Genomic DNA, 19,853 nt, shown 5'->3' on the forward strand with positions numbered 1-19,853 from the left:
TTCCGCTGGTCCAACGTCAACACACGCCCTAAAAGCAACTATGCAGAAATATACATTGACACTTTTCTTTCAATTTGGGGTATCCAGGGTCCTAAAAATATTGTAAAATTGACTACTGTATATGCTAAATGTACTGTATAAAGAAAACTACTGAGTCACACACTCTCAAACCTAACACTCGCATGTTAGTTATCATTACTACTTGCTTATATGCATTTTATATGACCTGACCTACTTTGGTTTTAGCATATTTAATAAAAGAAAGGTGAAGCACATGACATTTTTATGCTCAGTTCACACCTGATCATGGGTGAACCTTTCTTTGCAACATTTTTTCAGAAAGTTTTCTTTGAATTGCAAATTCATGGACAATTGAAGACATTGAACATCATATGCCTTTTTAAATGATCAACTGAATTTTTCTAGAATTTCTTGAACTGTAGAACCACAACTCTCATTCCATATAACTTCCTGATGCTGAATGGCCGTCAGTGTCTTCTCATTGTGACAAAAGCTCACAATGCTTTACGTCATTTGTTTTGCAGACTTTGAGAGCATTCCTTCTGTTTCCCACCTCTTTGGCTCCACTCTCTCAGTCACTCGTGCAGTGCTTGTGCACCAGGCCATCAAACTATGCATGGCCAGACAAGTGGCTGGTGGTGGTCAATGTTCATTAAATATCCCGCCATGTCGTCAGTCCTTTGTAAACACGCTGGTGAGGCGGTGTGACTTGGGGACGGGACTTTAATATTGCCCCCTGCTGTTGCAAAGCCTGCTGGGAGTCTTCACTCACAATTGCGCTGTCTCGCCTTGTAATTACTACCACTTGCTGTGACAGCCTTCCACAAAAATATGTGCACACCATTTTAGTGTGTGGATTTATAAGAAAGCGAAGCACTACCTTTTAAAACCGAATATTTTTGACAAAAGTGACCAACAAGCACCGCGCCAACTTCAAAAGCTTTGTCATTCCATGATTTTACTTCATGTACTGTGAATCAATCAGTCTGGCTTCCTAAAAGCCAGTTATGTAAGCATCAGTGGTGTTTCCGTGTAATGGGAGTATGGGGGGGTGTAATTTGGGCAGTCGTGGCATTTTGGGGGCCTTGACTGAGCACAAAGCCCAGTGTTCATTGTGGTACTTCAAAGAACTCTCTGTATCACCATTAAATTCCCTGGGAATGACATGTGTGTGACAGTGTTACATCACATGCCATGCCCTAAAGGTTCCCCTGACACCCCTATCAGAGAATTGTGTATTCATGGTTAATTTAGATCTCCGTGACAACGGAATAACTTTAATAATCACCAAGAAGCCCCATAATCTCCACACCCGATATGGTCTAACAATGATTGCCCTCCCTGCATTTGCACGTCTCAGAGGTTGCTGATGTGGATGTGAATTTCAAGCCCAAACCTTAAAGTGTACGCTATCATTCAAATGTTTATCTGCTGTTATGGTAAAAGGCACATTTTAACCACCGTGAGTATTTCTTCATGTGTGAAGTAAATACAGAGAGGAAACACCTCGACTCTATACTTTATATTTCATATTTTTCACGAGTTAAGGCAAATGTAGAGAATTTTTTTAAATACGTACTTATTTTTCAATCTTTCCATATGTTTGGCTGAGTAAATTTAAAAAAATGCTAGCTTCGGAAAGAATCCCGCAAACAAAAACTGTATTATCAAGTCTGGAATTAGTGGTGGTGGCTTGTCTGGCTCTGTCCTTACATAATCCCCCAGCACCTCTTTGATTATAATTATTACACAATAACCTGCCCTAGGTGGCTCAACTGATCCAAGTGCAAACAAAACACGCACTTCACTTTTAATTTTGGATTATTTAGTCTCGTGGTTCTAAAACATTTTTAACCAGTACTACTCATGGGGCTAATTAGCTGGGAATGATGGCGGTTAGACGTCCAATCTGTTTTGACTATTTGGCAGTGCTTCTAGTCTCACCCAGTCAAAATGTAGTACTATATTTGAAATCTAGTGTGGTCATTGGCTCTGAAACACAATCACCCGCTGTCAGTTTTCCCAGTTCAAATGAATTGGAGGACTTTTGATGTCAATGGAAGGCAATGGGTTAAAATAATTTTGTTTAGTAGGCCAAAGCTTTCTGAACAAAAGATGTTTTAGTTATTTTTATAAGTATAATTTGATGATTAATAGTACACTGTGATTTCCCTAAAAATTAATGAAATAGCAAAATACAGTACTTAAAGATCGAGTTACATAAAATGTTTAAGACCTAGACATTTTTCCAAAATATTTGAAAAGAAACAGGACTGTAATCTTTTAAAACAATGCAACTGTGCTCAATTAATGAATTGTCGCAGATAAAGATTAGATTGTTTAAACATTTAATTCAGTCAATCTTTGGCATACCACACTTTGAGAACCACTGACTTAGTCCTGTTTTGCAATTAATATATTCATTAGGACGTTCACTCGTCAGTTCATATAAAAATCCCAAAGTTGAAACCTAAATCTAAAACATTTGTGGAGATGCGCTTATTATTTTCTGAAATTATATTGGTAAACAACATCTTTCTTCACATCAGATATTGTTTTACTGACAATTCAGCCTCAGCCAGTATCGTTCTGAGTTTTACAAAATTCCCAATTTACCACACCAATTTTCTCTCAATAAGTTTAACACGATGCAAACAACCAACATTCACACAGAGCGCCTTGTTTTCCCTTAATGTTGACACACTTTGCTTTGCCTTCTTTAAACTCGGTGGCAATATGCCTATTGAGGACAGTCAAGGCTTGAGAGACGGAATGCAAACCAGTAGCCCAAAGCAAAGTCCAACTTAGCTTGTGAGTGATGGTTGTTTTTCTGTGACTGTTCCTGCTGTTTTAGACCGCCTTATCCTACTTTTTGCCACATATCCATAAATAGTACAAGAGTCACTGTCTTTGTGCAAGGTCACATTCCTGGCTTTCCTCATCAGTCTAACAGACCTCGCCAAAACATAAGCCCCTCCTCGCTCGCCTTTGCTTCCTGTGTAGAGACTGGTACTGTGTGAACTCTATTTCTATTTCACACTTCAACCAGCAGTAAATACATTTATAGGAGCAGGATTTATAGAAGTTCAAAACCCCGGTATCCCTTTGTTCTATCTCTTGTTTCCCATCCATTGCATCAGCGACTACTTTTGGGACTCGCTCGGCGCTTTGCTTTACATTCTGAAATGAAACTGAAGGGAATTTACAACAGGAAGCCTGCTTGCTTAACAGTCACTGGGTGAAAAAATTTAATGGTAACACAGAAGGTCATTGAAATAGTGGATCAAATTTGTATTTAGCTGTAAATGTTGGATTTGTACATTTGAACCAGATTATTGAGTTAATTATAGTGAAAACTATATGTACATTAAAACCGCTTATACATGGTATGCTGGCATAGGCTCCAGGACACACGCGAACCTTGTGGAGATAATTGGCACAGAAAATTCATTAATGTGTGTAAATAGTGTATGTTTCTGTTGCTAGTTTGTCTAAATTGTTTTTATGAGCAATGCTATTTTCCTGTTGTGAGGTGTTTCTTAAACCCTTCACTTACTGACAAAATTAGACTGGCTCTGGTCAAATCAATCTGAATGAGAATAATGGTTCAGGTTTGGACATTCATTAAATGGTCAAGACCCTTCTGTTGTTGATGAAGTTGAAATAAATACACTTCATTATAAAAGTTAAATGAACAACATTAGTCACCGTTTTATGCCTGAGTGATCATTTAGTTCACGCTTAAAGCAATGTTTGAGGTTGCTTAGTATTGTTTGTTTACCTAAACACAGCACCCATCCTGTTGCCATAATATTTTAGGAGATCAGTCCAAAATTGCAAGACCACAGACAGAAGGATAGCGAAAGGAAGAGATTCAGGAATCCAATCTTATCAGTCTCAGCCAACTACAAGGAGCAATAAAGCCAATTAGCCGTGATGAACATAATGCTATCTGCAGACTGCAATGAACCAGTGCTGACTACATTACCTTCACTAGCCGGAGCAATCAGCAGGAGTGCTTGGTTTTATGTAAAACTGCTAGTCTTCAGTTGGGAATGCAATTGAGGACAATGTGAACTTTGCATAAAGCTCACAAGAGCACATGCACAGAAATGCACACTCCCAGGCACTTGGCATTAATGCTGACCATGTCTAAACAGAAAGATGGGATAGGAAAGCAATATCCTTGAATGAAACAAGTACTGTAATTTATAGTACTTGGTTTTCTTTTTAATAATCTATAAAACTCAAGATCCATGATCTCTAACCCTTTCTGTGCCAGTTGTTTTGCTCTAAGTTCACATGCATTTTCAGATGTGGGGCTTTTAGTAATAGTCCTAATTGATAACTCTGATGTCTCATTGGTGAGCTGGACATAAAATGGTCATAAAATCCATTAGCTTATTTAAAAACGTCTGAGTCAATTACAGTGGTACCTCGACATACGATCTTAATCCGTTCCGGGACTGAGCTCGTATGACAAGTTTCTCGTAACTCGAGGTAAAGTTTCCCATTGAAATGAATGGGAAACAAATTAATTCGTTCCAACTCTCTGAAAAAAACACCAAAAACAGGATATTGGATTGAAAAAAATGTTTTATTTCTTATAATTCGCCATATATTGACAAAGTAATAAATAACGAGTGGTTTAATAGAAATAAAGTGTTTAATCTAACTAAAATTGGGCGGATTTCGCCGAGGGGAGAGAGAGACGCACAAAAGGGGCGGGGGGCTTCGGTTTGTTTTCAACACGACGCACTCGTAAACAGAACAAACACTCCACCCTCACGTTCGCTATCCATGGTCTGTTTGCTGTCGTACTATTCCCTTCAAAATATTCCGAAAATGATGCACACAAATGTCCTCACAATCGGAGAACGCACGACCACTTGCCAACGAGCAGCAAGCAGTCGCCCCGCTGCGCATGCGAGCTACAGGGGCGCTGGCTAGCGGCTCCTTTTAGCTTGTAGCATCTGTGTTTGCATCCCCTCGAACGGCGACTATGATAGAGTTTCTACCGGGGATGCTGTTGCGAGCCAGTGCCCCCGATGTTCTTATGAGCAGCCAACGAGCAGAGTCTTTTATCAGCGATCGCCCCGCTGCTCATGGTAGCTTCGGGGGCGCTGGCTAGCGGCTCCTTTTAGCTTGTAGCATCTGTGTTCGCATCCCCGGGGATGCTGTTGCGAGCACGAGTATACTTCATTACCCAGAAAGCCCTCTTTTCCCCGCGCATGGGCGTTGTGCGTTTCCTGGTCTGAATAGCTCATCCGGTGCTCGTAAATATTGTTATACGTACACGAAAGATATGCAAAAAAAAATGCCATGGCCACCTGGCTTGGTCGCATAACGAAATTTTGACCGCATCACGGGCGAATTATTCGATCGAAATTTCCCCCGTAAGACGAGCATTCCGAATGACGAACGGTCGTATGACGAGGTACCACTGTATTCCATAAGTAGAAAGGCCTGTAGTCAAATTCTTCTTCCACAAAGGAATACTAAAACAGTCACTCTCCAATACCTTCCAACATCAAACCTCTTTCTTGTCAGACTTATGCTGAGTTTGCGTTAATACCTCTTGCCACTTTGTTCCCGAATGAACAATTTGCTGTGCTGTACAGGTACTGCATATGTATTTCTTTGCCTGCCAATAATGTGAAGCCAACCGAAAAACAACCACAGCCGCCTATGGTAAATGGATACAACAACGATGCGAGACATAGGTTGTGACTCTAAAGCACTCAGATACGCACCATGACCACTGAAGCTTGAGTCAGAAAGCACTTACTCACACTCGCCCAATCTTTACACACGCACACACAAGCACTGGAGAGAATAGAATATGAGAGTATTGCGGCATTGACTGCTTGTGTCCCGGCAGTTACCGCATTGAAGCTTGCTGCAGCAGATGGGAGTGTACAGTCCAGACTAGAACAGAGGAGAGTGAAAGCCAGAAAGAGACAGAGATGAAAAAAAAGACAACAGATCTGAAGAGAGCAGGTAGCCTATTTAAATTGAAAAAATCAGCCCCTCGGAACAAGGCTTGAGCAGTATAGATGCAAGCTTTCGGGAAGGTGTACAAAGGCTCCTGATCAGCAAAGGAAGTAGGTTTAGGGAGGGGAAAAAAGAACATAGGAGTTAAATTTGAGCTCCATCAAGCTGCTGTCAGAAGTGTCAATATGACGTCTCGCTCCATCAGGATGCTCCTGCTCCAGAGATCCTTCAGTGGCAACAACACATGCTCTAGCTCTAAAGCCTTAGATATGATCAACAAAAATGTTTGGGAAAGCCGACTGACGGGTAAGTAAGATGAGTAATGTTATCTCGTAATGATCATTAATGCATCACATTGTGTATTGTAGATCCATTTTTATTATGTTGTGGTGCATTGGACAACATTTATATAGTAGTTCATGCAGCTGTATGTAAATGGTTGTCTGTCCCAGTTTGGTAAATTATTGGCTGGTGATCAATCCAGCGTAACCCACACTTTTTTGTCCATGGATAGAGATAGGGAAACATGATTATCTTAGGGACATGTTACAATTCTGACTCCAGCTTTCCTCTTATGGGTGGTTTAGACATTTCTCTAATGGGCTTTGCTTTTGTGTTAAGAGATATGACTTAAAGTTGTCTTCTTATTGTTGTCATGTTTAAATGACATTCCGTGCTCATGAAAACTGCCACTTCATTATTTCATTCCATGTCACTGCAAGCTCGCGTGTATGGGTCCTCATGCATTTCCTCTCTAACTAATGAGCCAGCAGTGCATGGTAAGGGCCCAGCCCATTAGTGGGAATTCTTTTCCCCGTTACCCAGTGTGCATTGCACACTTGGTGCTGTAGCTTAGTAGTATACTGTAAGTGAATTAGCTAACTTGCATACTTGCTCATATTATAGTGATATACTGTAGAATCAACATCGATGTGATTTTTTTCTTACAGCAGTCATTAATTATAAACAATGTCCAATGAAGAAAATATTATCATAAAGAACTGTCAAAAGAAGGATGTAAATATAGACATCTTAAATTTGTATGTGTTGAAACCTTGACATTCTCTCTTCTTCGTTCTATGATTATATACCATCTAAGCTGTTTTTTTCCTACAAGAAAAAAAATTGATTCCAAATTTTCCTGTTGTTTAGTAATGCACAATAGAACTGTAAAAACATACACCTTGAACAAGTCACTTTTACAGACACACTGAGTTTACATGAACCCTTATTCATTCTATAGTATTGATAGGCCAAACCAACAGTTTCCAGCCACTTCAACATTCTTATAGTTAGGTGTGATTATCTTTAAGAGGTGTGAGTTATGTGAAGTTTGGTTACATCGTCTTAGAACCCTCAACTTCCTCGAAATCAGTGCAAGTGAAAGAATTTGTCTTTGCCTAACCAAATTGCAGGTCAATGCCCTGTGGCCTCACCTTTCTATTGAAGTAAAGCACACAAAGTTATAAATATCCATCGACAAACTTTGTTCAGGATCAACATGAGTATCTCTCACTGTCCGACATAAAAGACAAAGTTCAAAAGTGAAGCAAACAATCTAATGGTCGCCATTCAACGTATGTTACACATAAATGACAGCTGTTCATTGATAAGAACTTACAATGTTAAGTAAGTAAGCTTGTCAGGGTGCTTGTCAGTATTTTTCTGTTCAGCTGTTGTGTGGAGGTGCTGTAAATGTAAAACTCAACGCCCTTTCACTTGATCGATGAATGTTTCCAGGCCATTAAGTGCAGGAACACATTGTTTTGTCCCAAGAAGGACGTGCTTAATCGACGGATTTGTACCCACATTGGCTTAAGCCACCACACTGGTCTAAAGATACATTGTTATGCAAGGTAGTGAGGGGAAGATATACTGTATTGCACAACAGCTTTGATATTGTAGTTTCTGCAGTTCTAATACCTGTGAAACTAATAATGAGATTGACTACAGCAGACTCTGTATTAGAAATTGCTGGAATAATAATTGAAAAGTGAACAGATTTCCTGAACCTAACAGTCTGAGAATATCATACTTTAAATTTTACACAACATTGCATGTGATGTAGTCTGATGTGGTCTGTGACCGTAAATGACGCATTTACATCAATTGTAGACTGGCGGTGTGGCCTAGGGACATCATCTAAATAGGCTTGTTGACTCGACTCTTGTTGCCCGTGTGATCAGATCACATATTTCAGCATGTTTACAGCTCAAGGGTAAAGCATGCATCAAAGAACACTGTGCGTATTCATTTGGCAAAGGTCAGCTATCATGCAAGCCTTTGTATAGTCTGTTCACTGAAAATTATAAGCAGATCATTGCTCCACCCCATATTACCCTGATGCTCCCTTGAATCGCTCCCTTTGTTGTTTTTGGAGGGGTATGAGTCTAATCATTTTTCTTTTATTTCTTATTTCAAGGAGACAAATATTATTAATGATTGTAATGACAAATAAGGTTTGATTTGAGTCTAGGGGCAAAGCCATGCCCTTCACAGAAGTGAATGAACAAACCAACATTGGTAGTATCACTTATTCATAATATGCTCTCAACTGCCTGACTTTACTTCATCTCTGAAAAGCAAATCCTATGTTGATGCTTGCAGTATTGGGGTCTGTCCAATTACTCTTTTTAAATTTCTTCCCTGATCTGTTTTGAAAAATAGCCCACCAATATTCCCAGGTTGATGAGACATTTTATATACCTGTGTGTATATATGTAGCATATATATATATATGTGTATATATATGTGTATATATATATATATATATATATATATATATATATATGTATGTATATATATACATATGTATATATATGTATGTATATGTGTATATATACATATATACATATGTATATATATATATATATGTGTATATATATACATACGTATACATGTGTGTGTGTGTGTGTGTGTGTGTATATATATATATATATATATATATATATATATATATATATATATGTATATATATACATATGTATATATATGTATGTATATGTGTATATATACATATATACATATGTATATATATATATATATGTGTATATATATACATACGTATACATGTGTGTGTGTGTGTGTGTGTGTGTATATATATATATATATATATATATATATATATATATATATACACATACACATACGTTTGTGGGTGTGTTAACCCTTAATGCTTAATGCTCACAAATGCATTCTGAGCTTGTCCTTGTCATAATACAGTGCTAAATCAAGAGCTTTTACCCACTTGTGGGCTAAGTCATGTTAACCAACATGCCTAGTGAATGCATCTTCTGTTCAAAACAAGCTCTCTTGTGTTCCAAAAGGGTAACCCAAAATAATTAGAGGTCTACTGCTACTGGTTGAGAAATGTCAACGCAAGTCAAATAAGTCGGCTTTCATTCAAGGCTTGGTTTTGACTCAGTGCTCTTGTGTGTGCTACTTCACCAATTTTGCCCATCCCTAAAGAGTGGATACCAAATTGCACTCTGTATTAAATTAGTCTTACCAAACATAAGACAAACTGTGTGTGTGTTTATACCACTAAATAGCCCCTTACACGCTGCATATTTCCACATTTTTCCTAAATTGTAGTTTTATGTGAATATGACAGACACAGAGTATTGAGTGTGAGTCAACCTTCAAAATTAATACTAAATACATGTACCTTGAAACCTGAGATAGACTGTGCCAAGTAATTATTATTATTATAGTATATATTTAAGAGAAAGAGCAGCTTCAACGGGGTTTTAAAAGAAAAACATGGACATTTTTTTTTTTAATATTTAATATTATTTTCAAGTATGTTCAACTATTTGAAGACATTTCCACTTGTGTGGCAAAATTAAATGCTTGAGGCATATTTTGTGAAGTTCAGGGTCAACTTTTTTTCTGCATGTGAGTTGAATATGAATATAATAGTGGTGTTGGTACTGACGCATACCTGTAAGTGGTTTCTAGTACTACAGGTTAAGAATTCACAATAGTTATACAGTCGACTTGTTCATTATCAGGGCGCATGTGGTACAATTGTTGTCTTTATGTGTTTTTGTGAAGTGGAAATCAAGCTATTGTATGTGACTCAAGGGTGCTTCAGCAGGAGGTCCAAAGACATGTTCCGGTCTCCTCGGGTCTTGCATACTGGTAAATGACGCAGATGTCCTTGTGTCCATTGTGACCCAACGGGGACCCAGCAGGACCATTTCACGCCTCAGGGATGTCCAAAGAGGAAGTCAGAAAGGGCACACCACTGCGAGATCAGCAGAGATCTTGGTGAATAAAAGCGCGGCAGGCGCTCATGTAGCAAATTAGCCTCAACAAGATACTCTTACCCCAAGAGCTTTTCAGAGCTTAATCTGCTACTCAAAAACAAAGGTCACCTGTGTATATCCTGTGATTCTCTTTCACCCTTTAAACAAATTCGAATGCCATTTTTAAGTCAGCATTTCTTGATTATTATTGTGTTAAACATTCTTCTTGGCTCCAATTCCCAGAGTGGGAAATCAGGTTTCAGGATGCTTTCACATTTAGGCCAGGCTCTTCAGTTAGTGTCTATAAAAAGAAACTGATTATAATTTTATTAAGGCAGGATAAAAGCTCGACTGTCTTTTAAGTGTAACGTCAGCATCCATCTAGTCATGAGGAAAGCGAAAAAGTAGGCCAACCATTGCTTTCTATAATAGATCTGTTTGCCTTAGTAGACCTTTCCCGAAGATCACTCATGACTGAATATCGCCACACTTGAACAATCAACATATTCAGTGGCTGTCTTTACAAGGAGCTAAATAAGATGTTCTTTAATGATACCCATCGGTATTCAGATAGAAATATGACGCTCACGGTTTACACTGGAGGTTTACAATTTCTGCATCAAAGACCTGATGTCACTTTTTGTATCTCTTCCTAATGTGTGTGTTCATGTTATAAAGCAGGACTGTTCAATGATGATATAGGCGAATGGTTGTCACTTGTCATTTATACAAGGTCCTGTGAGCACTCTTGAGATATTTATGATTGAGTTAGAGTCCTTCAACATGGTTCCTGTTCAGTGATTTAAAGCCCCCTTGTTTCTGCCCCTGTGCATTCACAAGGCCGCTTGTTTCGAAGTCTCTGGAATGTTTTGCTAAACCCAATGACTCGAGCAAGCTCACGCCAAACTTGTTTACTTTGCTTTTTCTTTACCACACCTCCCTCTCTTTCACACTTTCTCTATTTAGGGCATATAGTCCTTCAATATACCTTCTGACACATCCCGTTTTTTGAATTGATCAACAATTTCCAATTTATTCTGTGTTTTAAATCTTGATGATTTGATCACGATGTGTGTCTGCATTATATTACATTTCCTCATCGAATCACCTAAACATACAATTAGATACACACAATTATTTTGATGTGTGCAGTTTTCAAAGCATTTTGAATTTTACCTTGGAAGTCATGGACATTTTAGCCAGCTATATCAAAGACAATTTTAAATCAATCCAACAGCTTGTATCATAGAATAAAAGAAGCAAATAATAAATTGAGCAAGTGGCACTTTATCGTCTTTAGTGATTTCGATCCAGCTATCGGAATTGAATCTGACAACCATTCTTTAGAGACATCATTTTTTCCCAATTTTGCCTCTAAGTAATTTGAAAACAACATAACAATTGCCCCCTCAAACCTTTAAATGTGCCTTTTAAGAGGCCCAAATTCCATTTCTGTCCCCGTCGTCGTCAAGTGAGATGTCAAGCACCACTTCAGCAATACCACCAGAAGCCCACTTGATGCATGCTCTTGACTTCTTCTTGTCCACTTGTCCAGCCATTTCTTTACTCTAACATGAAGGTGATGTGATTGTTAGGCATAGAATTTGGGCAAACTCTCCACTCCCTGAAGCACTCAAACATCCAGATAGAAGTTGGAAAAACAAAGCTGCTTAAGCTTGCCCACTGACAATTCACTGCAATGGGGCGCAGATCCTTGCACTGCTGATACTCATTGAAGCCTCGATTCAGCGCAGCTTAGAGTCTAAAGTGGTGTGCACAAATATTTGCACACATTGTGGAATTTGCTCCTGCTCCGTTCCTTCTGATTTCGCACCGCAGATTTTCTAGCCCGTCTAGCCAACATCTTTACCGTGTCAGCAGAAATTATAGGAGCGCTATCGTGAGCAAGGTTGCTTCTTTGTCCCTTTTATGTAGATACAAGTTGTATATTTGAATTAGAAAAACGGTCTGGCAATGCAATGGCTTCCCTTTAGTATTAAGCTGTATGTTAGACATTGTATGGTGGTCTCAGGTATGAATATGTTTACTAGAGATGTCCCGATCACATTTTTGTTAAAGACTTCCTATCCGATACCGTGGAAATGTATTTAAGAGGGGAGGATGCAAGTACCCTCAGACCATAGCGTATGGTATATTTTCTATTTTATGTTGCAGTCTGAAATAAGGATAGGTGTCTAGATGATACCATGAGGGCTTGTCACTAGTCATCAGTTGTGAAACAGTCACATTCCCTTTGAATCTTTTCCAGATGGGTACTAACAACGTTTTTTTAGTGCACCATTAAAACGACTTCATCTCTGGTGACTTAACTACCTCTTGGGGTGCCTGATCTCGTGGTATGTTGCTTGTTTACTCTTCGGTGGGCCTTCATTTCCTGTGTCTGTTGCCTTTAGACGGTCTCACATGGCTGCATGGCTTTTTAAAAATTAATTTACGCATTCATTCCTGGATTTTATGTATTTGTAATCATAATATGCTTTAGCATTGTTCACCATTGCATTGCAGTATTTTGACTTTCTAGTACTTTATGTAAAGAAATGATCATTGTGATAATAATAATAAATCAGTGCGGGACTCAAAACCTTTACAAAAGTATTCTAATCAATTCGATCCTTCCTACTTTTTGGAATATTTTGCGGGTGTCAATAATCTATTTCAGCATGCCACTGCACAAAGCAAGGTTTCTAAAGGTATGCGTAAGTTCAGTGCTTCTGAGAAACCAAGCATGAATGCGTTCAGGCTTGTAGAGTGTTTTTTAAACTCAGTTCTCAGAATTTCAAAGGATGTGCCAAGGGGAAATATCTATTTATCTGTCTATCTCTCTCTTCGTCTGTCCGTCCCAGTCCTCTATCTGTCGAACTGTCTGCTAGTCCTTCCATCCCCGTCCATCTGTCCTTTTAATATGTATTTAAAGTCAAGACTTAACTGACGTTGCTGCGAGCTCATTCCAATGAAGACCTCCATCGCCCTGCAGCACAATCGCTCTGTAGACAGAGCAGCCACTTAATGTGTCTTCCGCCTTGCCTTTAAGATGTGTTGCCACCGACCTTTCACCTTATGGGCACTCTTAGAGTGTAACCCCCATTGTCCCCCAAATGAATGAACACAGGGCCACTTGCTGAGTGTCACCCTCCATGTCCAGGCTGACCTCCCCTTTTACCTCCTTATTGCTGGCCATAATACAAGCACTGGAGCGCTTAGCGTTAGCGCATTGCTGAAGTGACACTTTGACAGCCCAATGACTTTGTGGATGTGTGCATAAGGTCAGGGTCATTTAACACTAAGTGTGGCTAGCCTTTTTTTTTTAAAACACCTTAACTGTCATTCTGCCTCCAAACATATAGTGATTTGAAAGTACCAGCCTTATGCATTTATTCAGTCGTATATTCTTGTGTGAGTTACATGCTTTACAAAATGACTTTAATTTGAAAATAAATAGAGAATTATTTTCTTTGACGCACTTTCTGTTAGATTAACAAAGGTGTCATAAGAGCCCCTTGGGTGGCCCCTTTTGATAGGCATACACTGAAATTTGAGCAAGAAAGGCCACTTCGGTCCGATGCATTAAGAGCATGGCAGTTGAAAGGATCAAGTTCAAAACTTGTGTGCGAATAACACAACAACATCAACAAGAGCATCTCCTTTAAGTCTGGGTTGGCTCTAAATCATTTGTACTACAAGCTGAGTTGTAAGGGAGTTCTTTGGTTCTATATGGCCAAAATCAGGATCCATTTTTGACTCTAAGGAATCTATACTGTTTTCTGTTTCTCCTGCACATACCAACATTGTCAGAGCAAAGTATTACGTACCCAACAGTTGCATTTTAATACCCTTCTTCAAAAATGGCAAGAATTGATTGCTCAAATTATGCAACATGACTTTGCACCGTGTATGCCCAATTTTAAGTGGTGCAGAGAAAAAAGATTGGATTTTTGCCCAGGTTTATCTTGCACTCAAATTGTAGTAGACACATTTCACACATGATCATTATTTATTATAAATGAGAATGCATACTGCATCTTATGTATCTTTGGAACCATCAAGTCAATATTCTGCATCCATCCATTCTCCTTAGTGGGCCTGTTTAATGTTTCCTGTCCACTCTTAATATTTTCCTTTTTCATTGAGTAAACTGTGGTAACTGGGCAAACCAACAAAAGATAAAAAATAATAGCAAAATCTGGCAGGCATATGGTGAAGAAGTCACTGCTGCAAGTCTCCAGCTGGACGGTATTAGTTTTCCTACATGCACAGAAGTTAAGCAATCTTTCCCAAGAGACCGATGAAGAGCAGAAAGACAGCAATGACTGCTGTTCATGAAAAAAATCACCTCCAAACAGATCAGGGTAATTCATGAGCTAATAAATAAACCAATGGAATTTATTTTCCTTACAGTAAATAGCGTTTTTTTCATCATATTTTGGATAGACCTGCAATTTGTACTCAGGTGAGATATGTTGGGGGGTTTTCCACACTTACAGCCATGGGATTGGAATGGTTTTGTTTCAGATATTTGATTTCTCAATTTTACCTGCATTTTAGTTCATCGTCAGTGTGACGTTCTGCTATACACGGCACACGTAAGTGAGCAGAAAAGTTGTTTTGAAGTTGGAAAGGCTCAAAGAATAATTTGTTAATTGTCTCTTTTAAGTCTGCTGCAAATTTACGACATGCCTGCCATTTCCCTTCAAGGGGTATACTTTCGTCATGTTCTTTCTACGTTATACACAGAACTGAATGCCTACTTTATTTCTGCTGTTTATTTGTGTCAGGCTCGTTATGCGGAATTCCTTAGATTCCTGTCAACGGTGTTTGGGTCAGCCATTCCTACAGGCAAACAAGTCAGGCTGTAGTCATCAGGAACCAAGTCTCTTGGTCAATATTTATTCAAATTCACCTGAAAAGTATGCCAAGTGAAAAAAATTATACATATTTGTCAGTTTGATCAGGAATGCATTCCAAAGCCTTGTTGGAACAGTTTAATTCTTTCATGCACAAGACATCTTTATCACTTGCGTCATGTCTTTTTCTGGTTTAGTAGGTAAAAGCTATCGCCGGAGTAATGATTTATTATCAGAATGATGTCTGGCTTCATGCTGGAATTTGTCAGACCGATCATTGTTGATACGATAAGGAAAATTACCAGAAAAGGGCCTGTTAAAATTGTTGATTTGTGATGTCTAATTATTTAAATTTTTTAAAGTCTTTGAAAACTGTTTATCCACTCAAATCTGAAAACATATAGAGGGGTCAGATGCTTAGTCAGCAGAAGCTTCTTGAAAAATTCAAACCACTGCCAACAGTGCTGGCAGTTGCAAATTTACAAGATGTCTCTGGATTAGTAAGAGTCTCCTGGCTGAAACTGTTTTGTGTCTCCTCATCATGTCTACATGCTTTGTCATGTTACTTTGGAGAGGTCGAAGCAGGTCACAGGTCGGGTAGGCGAGTCTAAAGCATCCACTTCCTGTGTTATTGCATTCTGACTGTAGAAAGACACATTTAGCAGGGGAGAGATTTTACCTACTTGATCGTGGGCCCTCCACTCATGCAAACGTTGTGGATGTGAGTACACCGTCTGACTTGGTCATTGATTTGAGATGATGAATGCGTGGGCAGCCGACAAGACTCCTTGTCACATCAGTCTCAGTATTTTCATTTTTGAATCTTGGCCTGTGCAAAGCTTGTGAGGGTTTTCTCCGAGTACTGCCCTTTCCAAAAACATTGCCGGTATGTTAATGTGAGGCTCTCAATTGCCCGTAGGTGTGAATGTGAATCTGTGGTGGTTTTCTGTGGTTTGCTCTCAATTGGCTGGCAAAAGGCCTAGGGTGTACCCCTTACCTCTCGCCCAAAGACAACTGGGATAGGCGTAGCTCACCCATGCTTCTGGTAAGACAAGCAGTTTAGAAAATGGAAATACTTGCTCATTTTTAAATGGTTTTGGTTGATGAACGGGTGTGGTCAGTTTGGAAAATCTGACTCAATGGTTTCTAACTTGTCTTGAACAGAACAGGGATTTTTAAAATTTCCAGGAAAAACGTCATTCCTCGAGCATTTCGCTGATTTCCTAAAGACCTCCACCTCTTGCAAATGTAACGGACATATAGTCAGACACTCTTTGTGACTTAAATGGAAAGTTAACACTTTTTAAGGGTTTGCTATAGTCCCTTCCTGTCCACATTCCAAAAACATGCATGGTAGGCTGGTTGAGCGCTCTAAATTGCCCCTAGGTATGAGTGTGAGTGTTAATTGTTGTCCGTCTCCTCTTGCCCTGCTTTGGCTCTCCTCCAAATCAGGATGTCCCCCGCCTATTGCCCGAAGTCAGCTGGGATAGGCTCCAGCATCCCCCGACACCCTTGTGAGGAAGGCGGTTGAGAAAATGAATGAATTTCTCGTATTTGAAAGCACTAAAAAACGAGGTGGACTTTAGTTTTCCAGAATGCCTTCCTAGATTTTCCCAAATGCCTCAAAAGTAACCCCAAACTCAGAATGCTTTTGTAATGGACTGGAAGAACTGGACTAAATGGCTTGCCGGAGCCAGGCTTAGCACGTGTTTTAGTGTTTGTTTCCATGTGTGTGTCTGTGTGTGTTCAAGTTAACTTTCGCAGTGCCATTGTCAGAATGCCAAAGATAAGCCAGAGCCACATGTGGTTTAACTTTATCAGAGAAACATTGGAATTCAGTGCAAGGAATGGGATTTGTCAAGTGAATGAAAAATATCAGATTGTTTGAAAGAATTCAATGATGTGAGAAATGGCAGTGCGTCATTGACTATTCTGGGGCTTAAATTTGTTTTGAGCCACAATCGAAACGGTCTCATACCCTCGATTCCTAAATACGTACTGCTAAGAAGGAATTTTAAGTCTCATTGTTTGTTGGTTTTTCCCCCAAAAAAGTTTAATATGAATTTCTGATGGTGATGAATACATGTTATTTTTATATTGAAAATTACTATCATATATTTGTCACTAGTTCTTTTAGAATAGTTCTTTTGAAATTCCGATAAATGTTATGATCAATGGGTTCCATCAAACATTAAGGTCAAGCCACCAGTCAAAAGGTTGGAAAACACTGGTTTAACAACATGTTTGTGTTTTGTAAACGTGCAGACAAGCACATTCTCAACACGCCATCACTTTAAAAGCCCATTATCCTTTCACAAAGGACATTTTAAGCAAGACTTCCTGCAAATCCCATTTTTGTCACTATAGCTTTCTTTTTCCATGTTGCACCACGTTCTAGTAACACCTTACTGCTGCCGTCTATCTACATATGTGTCCATGTATAAAGGAATGGTTTGCTTTAAAAAAAGACTTGTTTTATGAATGATATTTAAAGCAAAATACATGCCAGAGGAACCTATGTCCATTGTTTTTGACATCTTTGTGTGTCAGCCCCCATTGTGATCTTGGTCAGTCCATCAAAGCCCGGAGAGGGTGTCGGCAAGGCATTTGGGCCGCTGTCTGCCTCGCACTTCCTTTGTTTGTGTATGTGTTGTATGTCTATGTGCTGGTCTTTCTTTACGTCCTCGTCACTATTGTGTGATTGGAAGCATCCCCCCTCTTTGTCAAATTACTATCATATAGGGCAAATCTACCTTAGGTGTACTATTCATGGCCATTCCTGTTTTTAGAAGCACAAGGCTCGCAAACACATACAGATATTGAAGTTAGCTGAACTTGTCAGTGAAAGTTGCAGGACATTTTGTATGCATGTTTAAAAAGGAAAACATTTTGTATTATCATTTTTGTGTACCAGAGATTGAGTGACGTGAAATATCACTTTGTGTACTGTTACACTCTTAGTTAACATATGTTTACCATAATAGTACACAAGAAAGCATACTGTAGATACTGATATTATTACTTAAATCTACATATACACACACCTTGTGTTTCTTGGGGGGCTTGACCTCGACTGAGCCATAACTTTTGTTTATCTCTTTACTGAGTCCTTGTTGACACGGCCTTGGGAGTGTTACTTTGTGTGTGTGGATGTGTATGTGGCTGACACGGCCATCCAGTGACCCTCACCTGGCCTCCTTGTTGGAGGTTAGAAAAGGTGAGCCAGAAGGCGAGCTGAAGCATCGGAATGGGGAGTTTTGCATTTTTCTTATTCTTCTCTTCAACCCTTTACATGTTACAACTGTCTTCTGCGCATTAATCTAAAAGTTGAGCAGGTTTAAATGCATTTTTCATGCTCATTTTCCTTCTCCAGATGCTTCTTCTGTCAGGGGGTCAGAGGTGGTTCAACCTGCAGCTGTCGCTGCACCCAGCAGCAAAGAGTAGAAATATAGAGGCAAAATGACCCAATAACATACTGTAGCATATATCTTTAAAGCATATAAAGCCGAAGCCTCTTGAGAGATGTTCAAGATTTCATGCTCTTATGTATTCTTTTTCTGAAAACATTCAGTTTGTCTGTGATGCCGTTAAACTGGGATTGACTAATGCTTCTTGTTCATGCATAACACGCAGTTTGGCACGTTGGCTCCTACAGGCTTGATTTCTAAGAACTGGGTTGACCCGTAGCGAGCTGCGTCGAGATCTAAGTCTGTGTGGTCGTGTTTAGTAGCTCCTAAATTTGGCCTTCTTTGGTAATCTCTCATCATCTCTCATTCCTCTCTTTGCTTATTCTTTGTGTCCTTCTCCTGCATCAGCCTGGGTTTTCGCTTTCAGCAGACACAACATAACCATATCACTCTTTTCCTCCCAGTATTTTTTGCAGAAAAAACAATGACAGTTTTCTCTATTACATCTCGCTCTCTCATATATATATATATATATATATATATATATATATATATATATATATATATATATATATATATATATATATATATATATATATATATATATTTATATATATACATATATATATATATATATATATATTTATATATATATATACATATATATTTTATATATATATATATATATATATATATATATATACACACCATGATTATACAAATACTCCTTCCTTAATGAAAGGACAAAATAAATCCTAAGAATCAAAAACTGACACGCACCATGATTGCATGTCTTTGAGGAGAGGAAACTAATACTGGAAAACTGGGAAAGGCTGTTTTTAATTATGCCAGTTAAAACAAATCCTATGCACCCGCTTACAAACACAGGCAAGGACTCATGTACCAAAATCTAAAACATATGAGGAGCCAACACGTTTCCCATCCTTATGACTCATCAGTCATAAATGATGTGAAATGATCTGGGCTATTCGCCACCTGTGTTGTGGAGGGGAATTTAAGTTATTTCCACAAAGAAGATACACTTTGTATTCAGTTTACAGCTGCTTTTTGTTAGGTGTGCAACACCACACGCGCGCCACAGATACAGTTGTGAAATATTCGTCATAAAACTGTCATAACTACAAACTGATCAAGCAAGGGCCAGATATATTTCAGTGATGCAAGGAAGTCTATGTAATGACAAAAATTCAAGTGTAAAAAAAAAAAATACCCAGATTTAAATTTATGAAATGTTTCTGTGTTGATGGGGTTCTGTGCTCTACTGTGGACATTTCTTGTTATTTCAGTAGAACAAGAAG

At 38.8% G+C, this 19,853-nt stretch overlaps 1 protein-coding gene across 4 annotated transcripts in view; it reads left to right on the forward strand.

Moving 5' to 3' along the window:
- The window catches only part of dlc1 (DLC1 Rho GTPase activating protein), a 64,174-nt gene that overhangs the window by 21,728 nt on the left and 22,593 nt on the right, over positions 1-19,853 (forward strand). Inside the window, exon 1 of one of the 4 annotated variants that reach the window (XM_077605813.1) lies at positions 5,888-6,321. The exons of the other annotated variants lie outside the window; for them this stretch is intronic. Coding sequence (XP_077461939.1) covers positions 6,201-6,321 — 121 coding nt within the window. The 5' untranslated portion in view covers positions 5,888-6,200. Of the gene's footprint in view, positions 1-5,887; positions 6,322-19,853 lie in introns of those variants that run through there. 4 annotated transcript variants of the gene reach the window in all.

This window comes from Stigmatopora argus, chromosome 7 (genome assembly GCF_051989625.1).
Source record: "Stigmatopora argus isolate UIUO_Sarg chromosome 7, RoL_Sarg_1.0, whole genome shotgun sequence".
Lineage (NCBI taxonomy): Eukaryota > Metazoa > Chordata > Actinopteri > Syngnathiformes > Syngnathidae > Stigmatopora > Stigmatopora argus.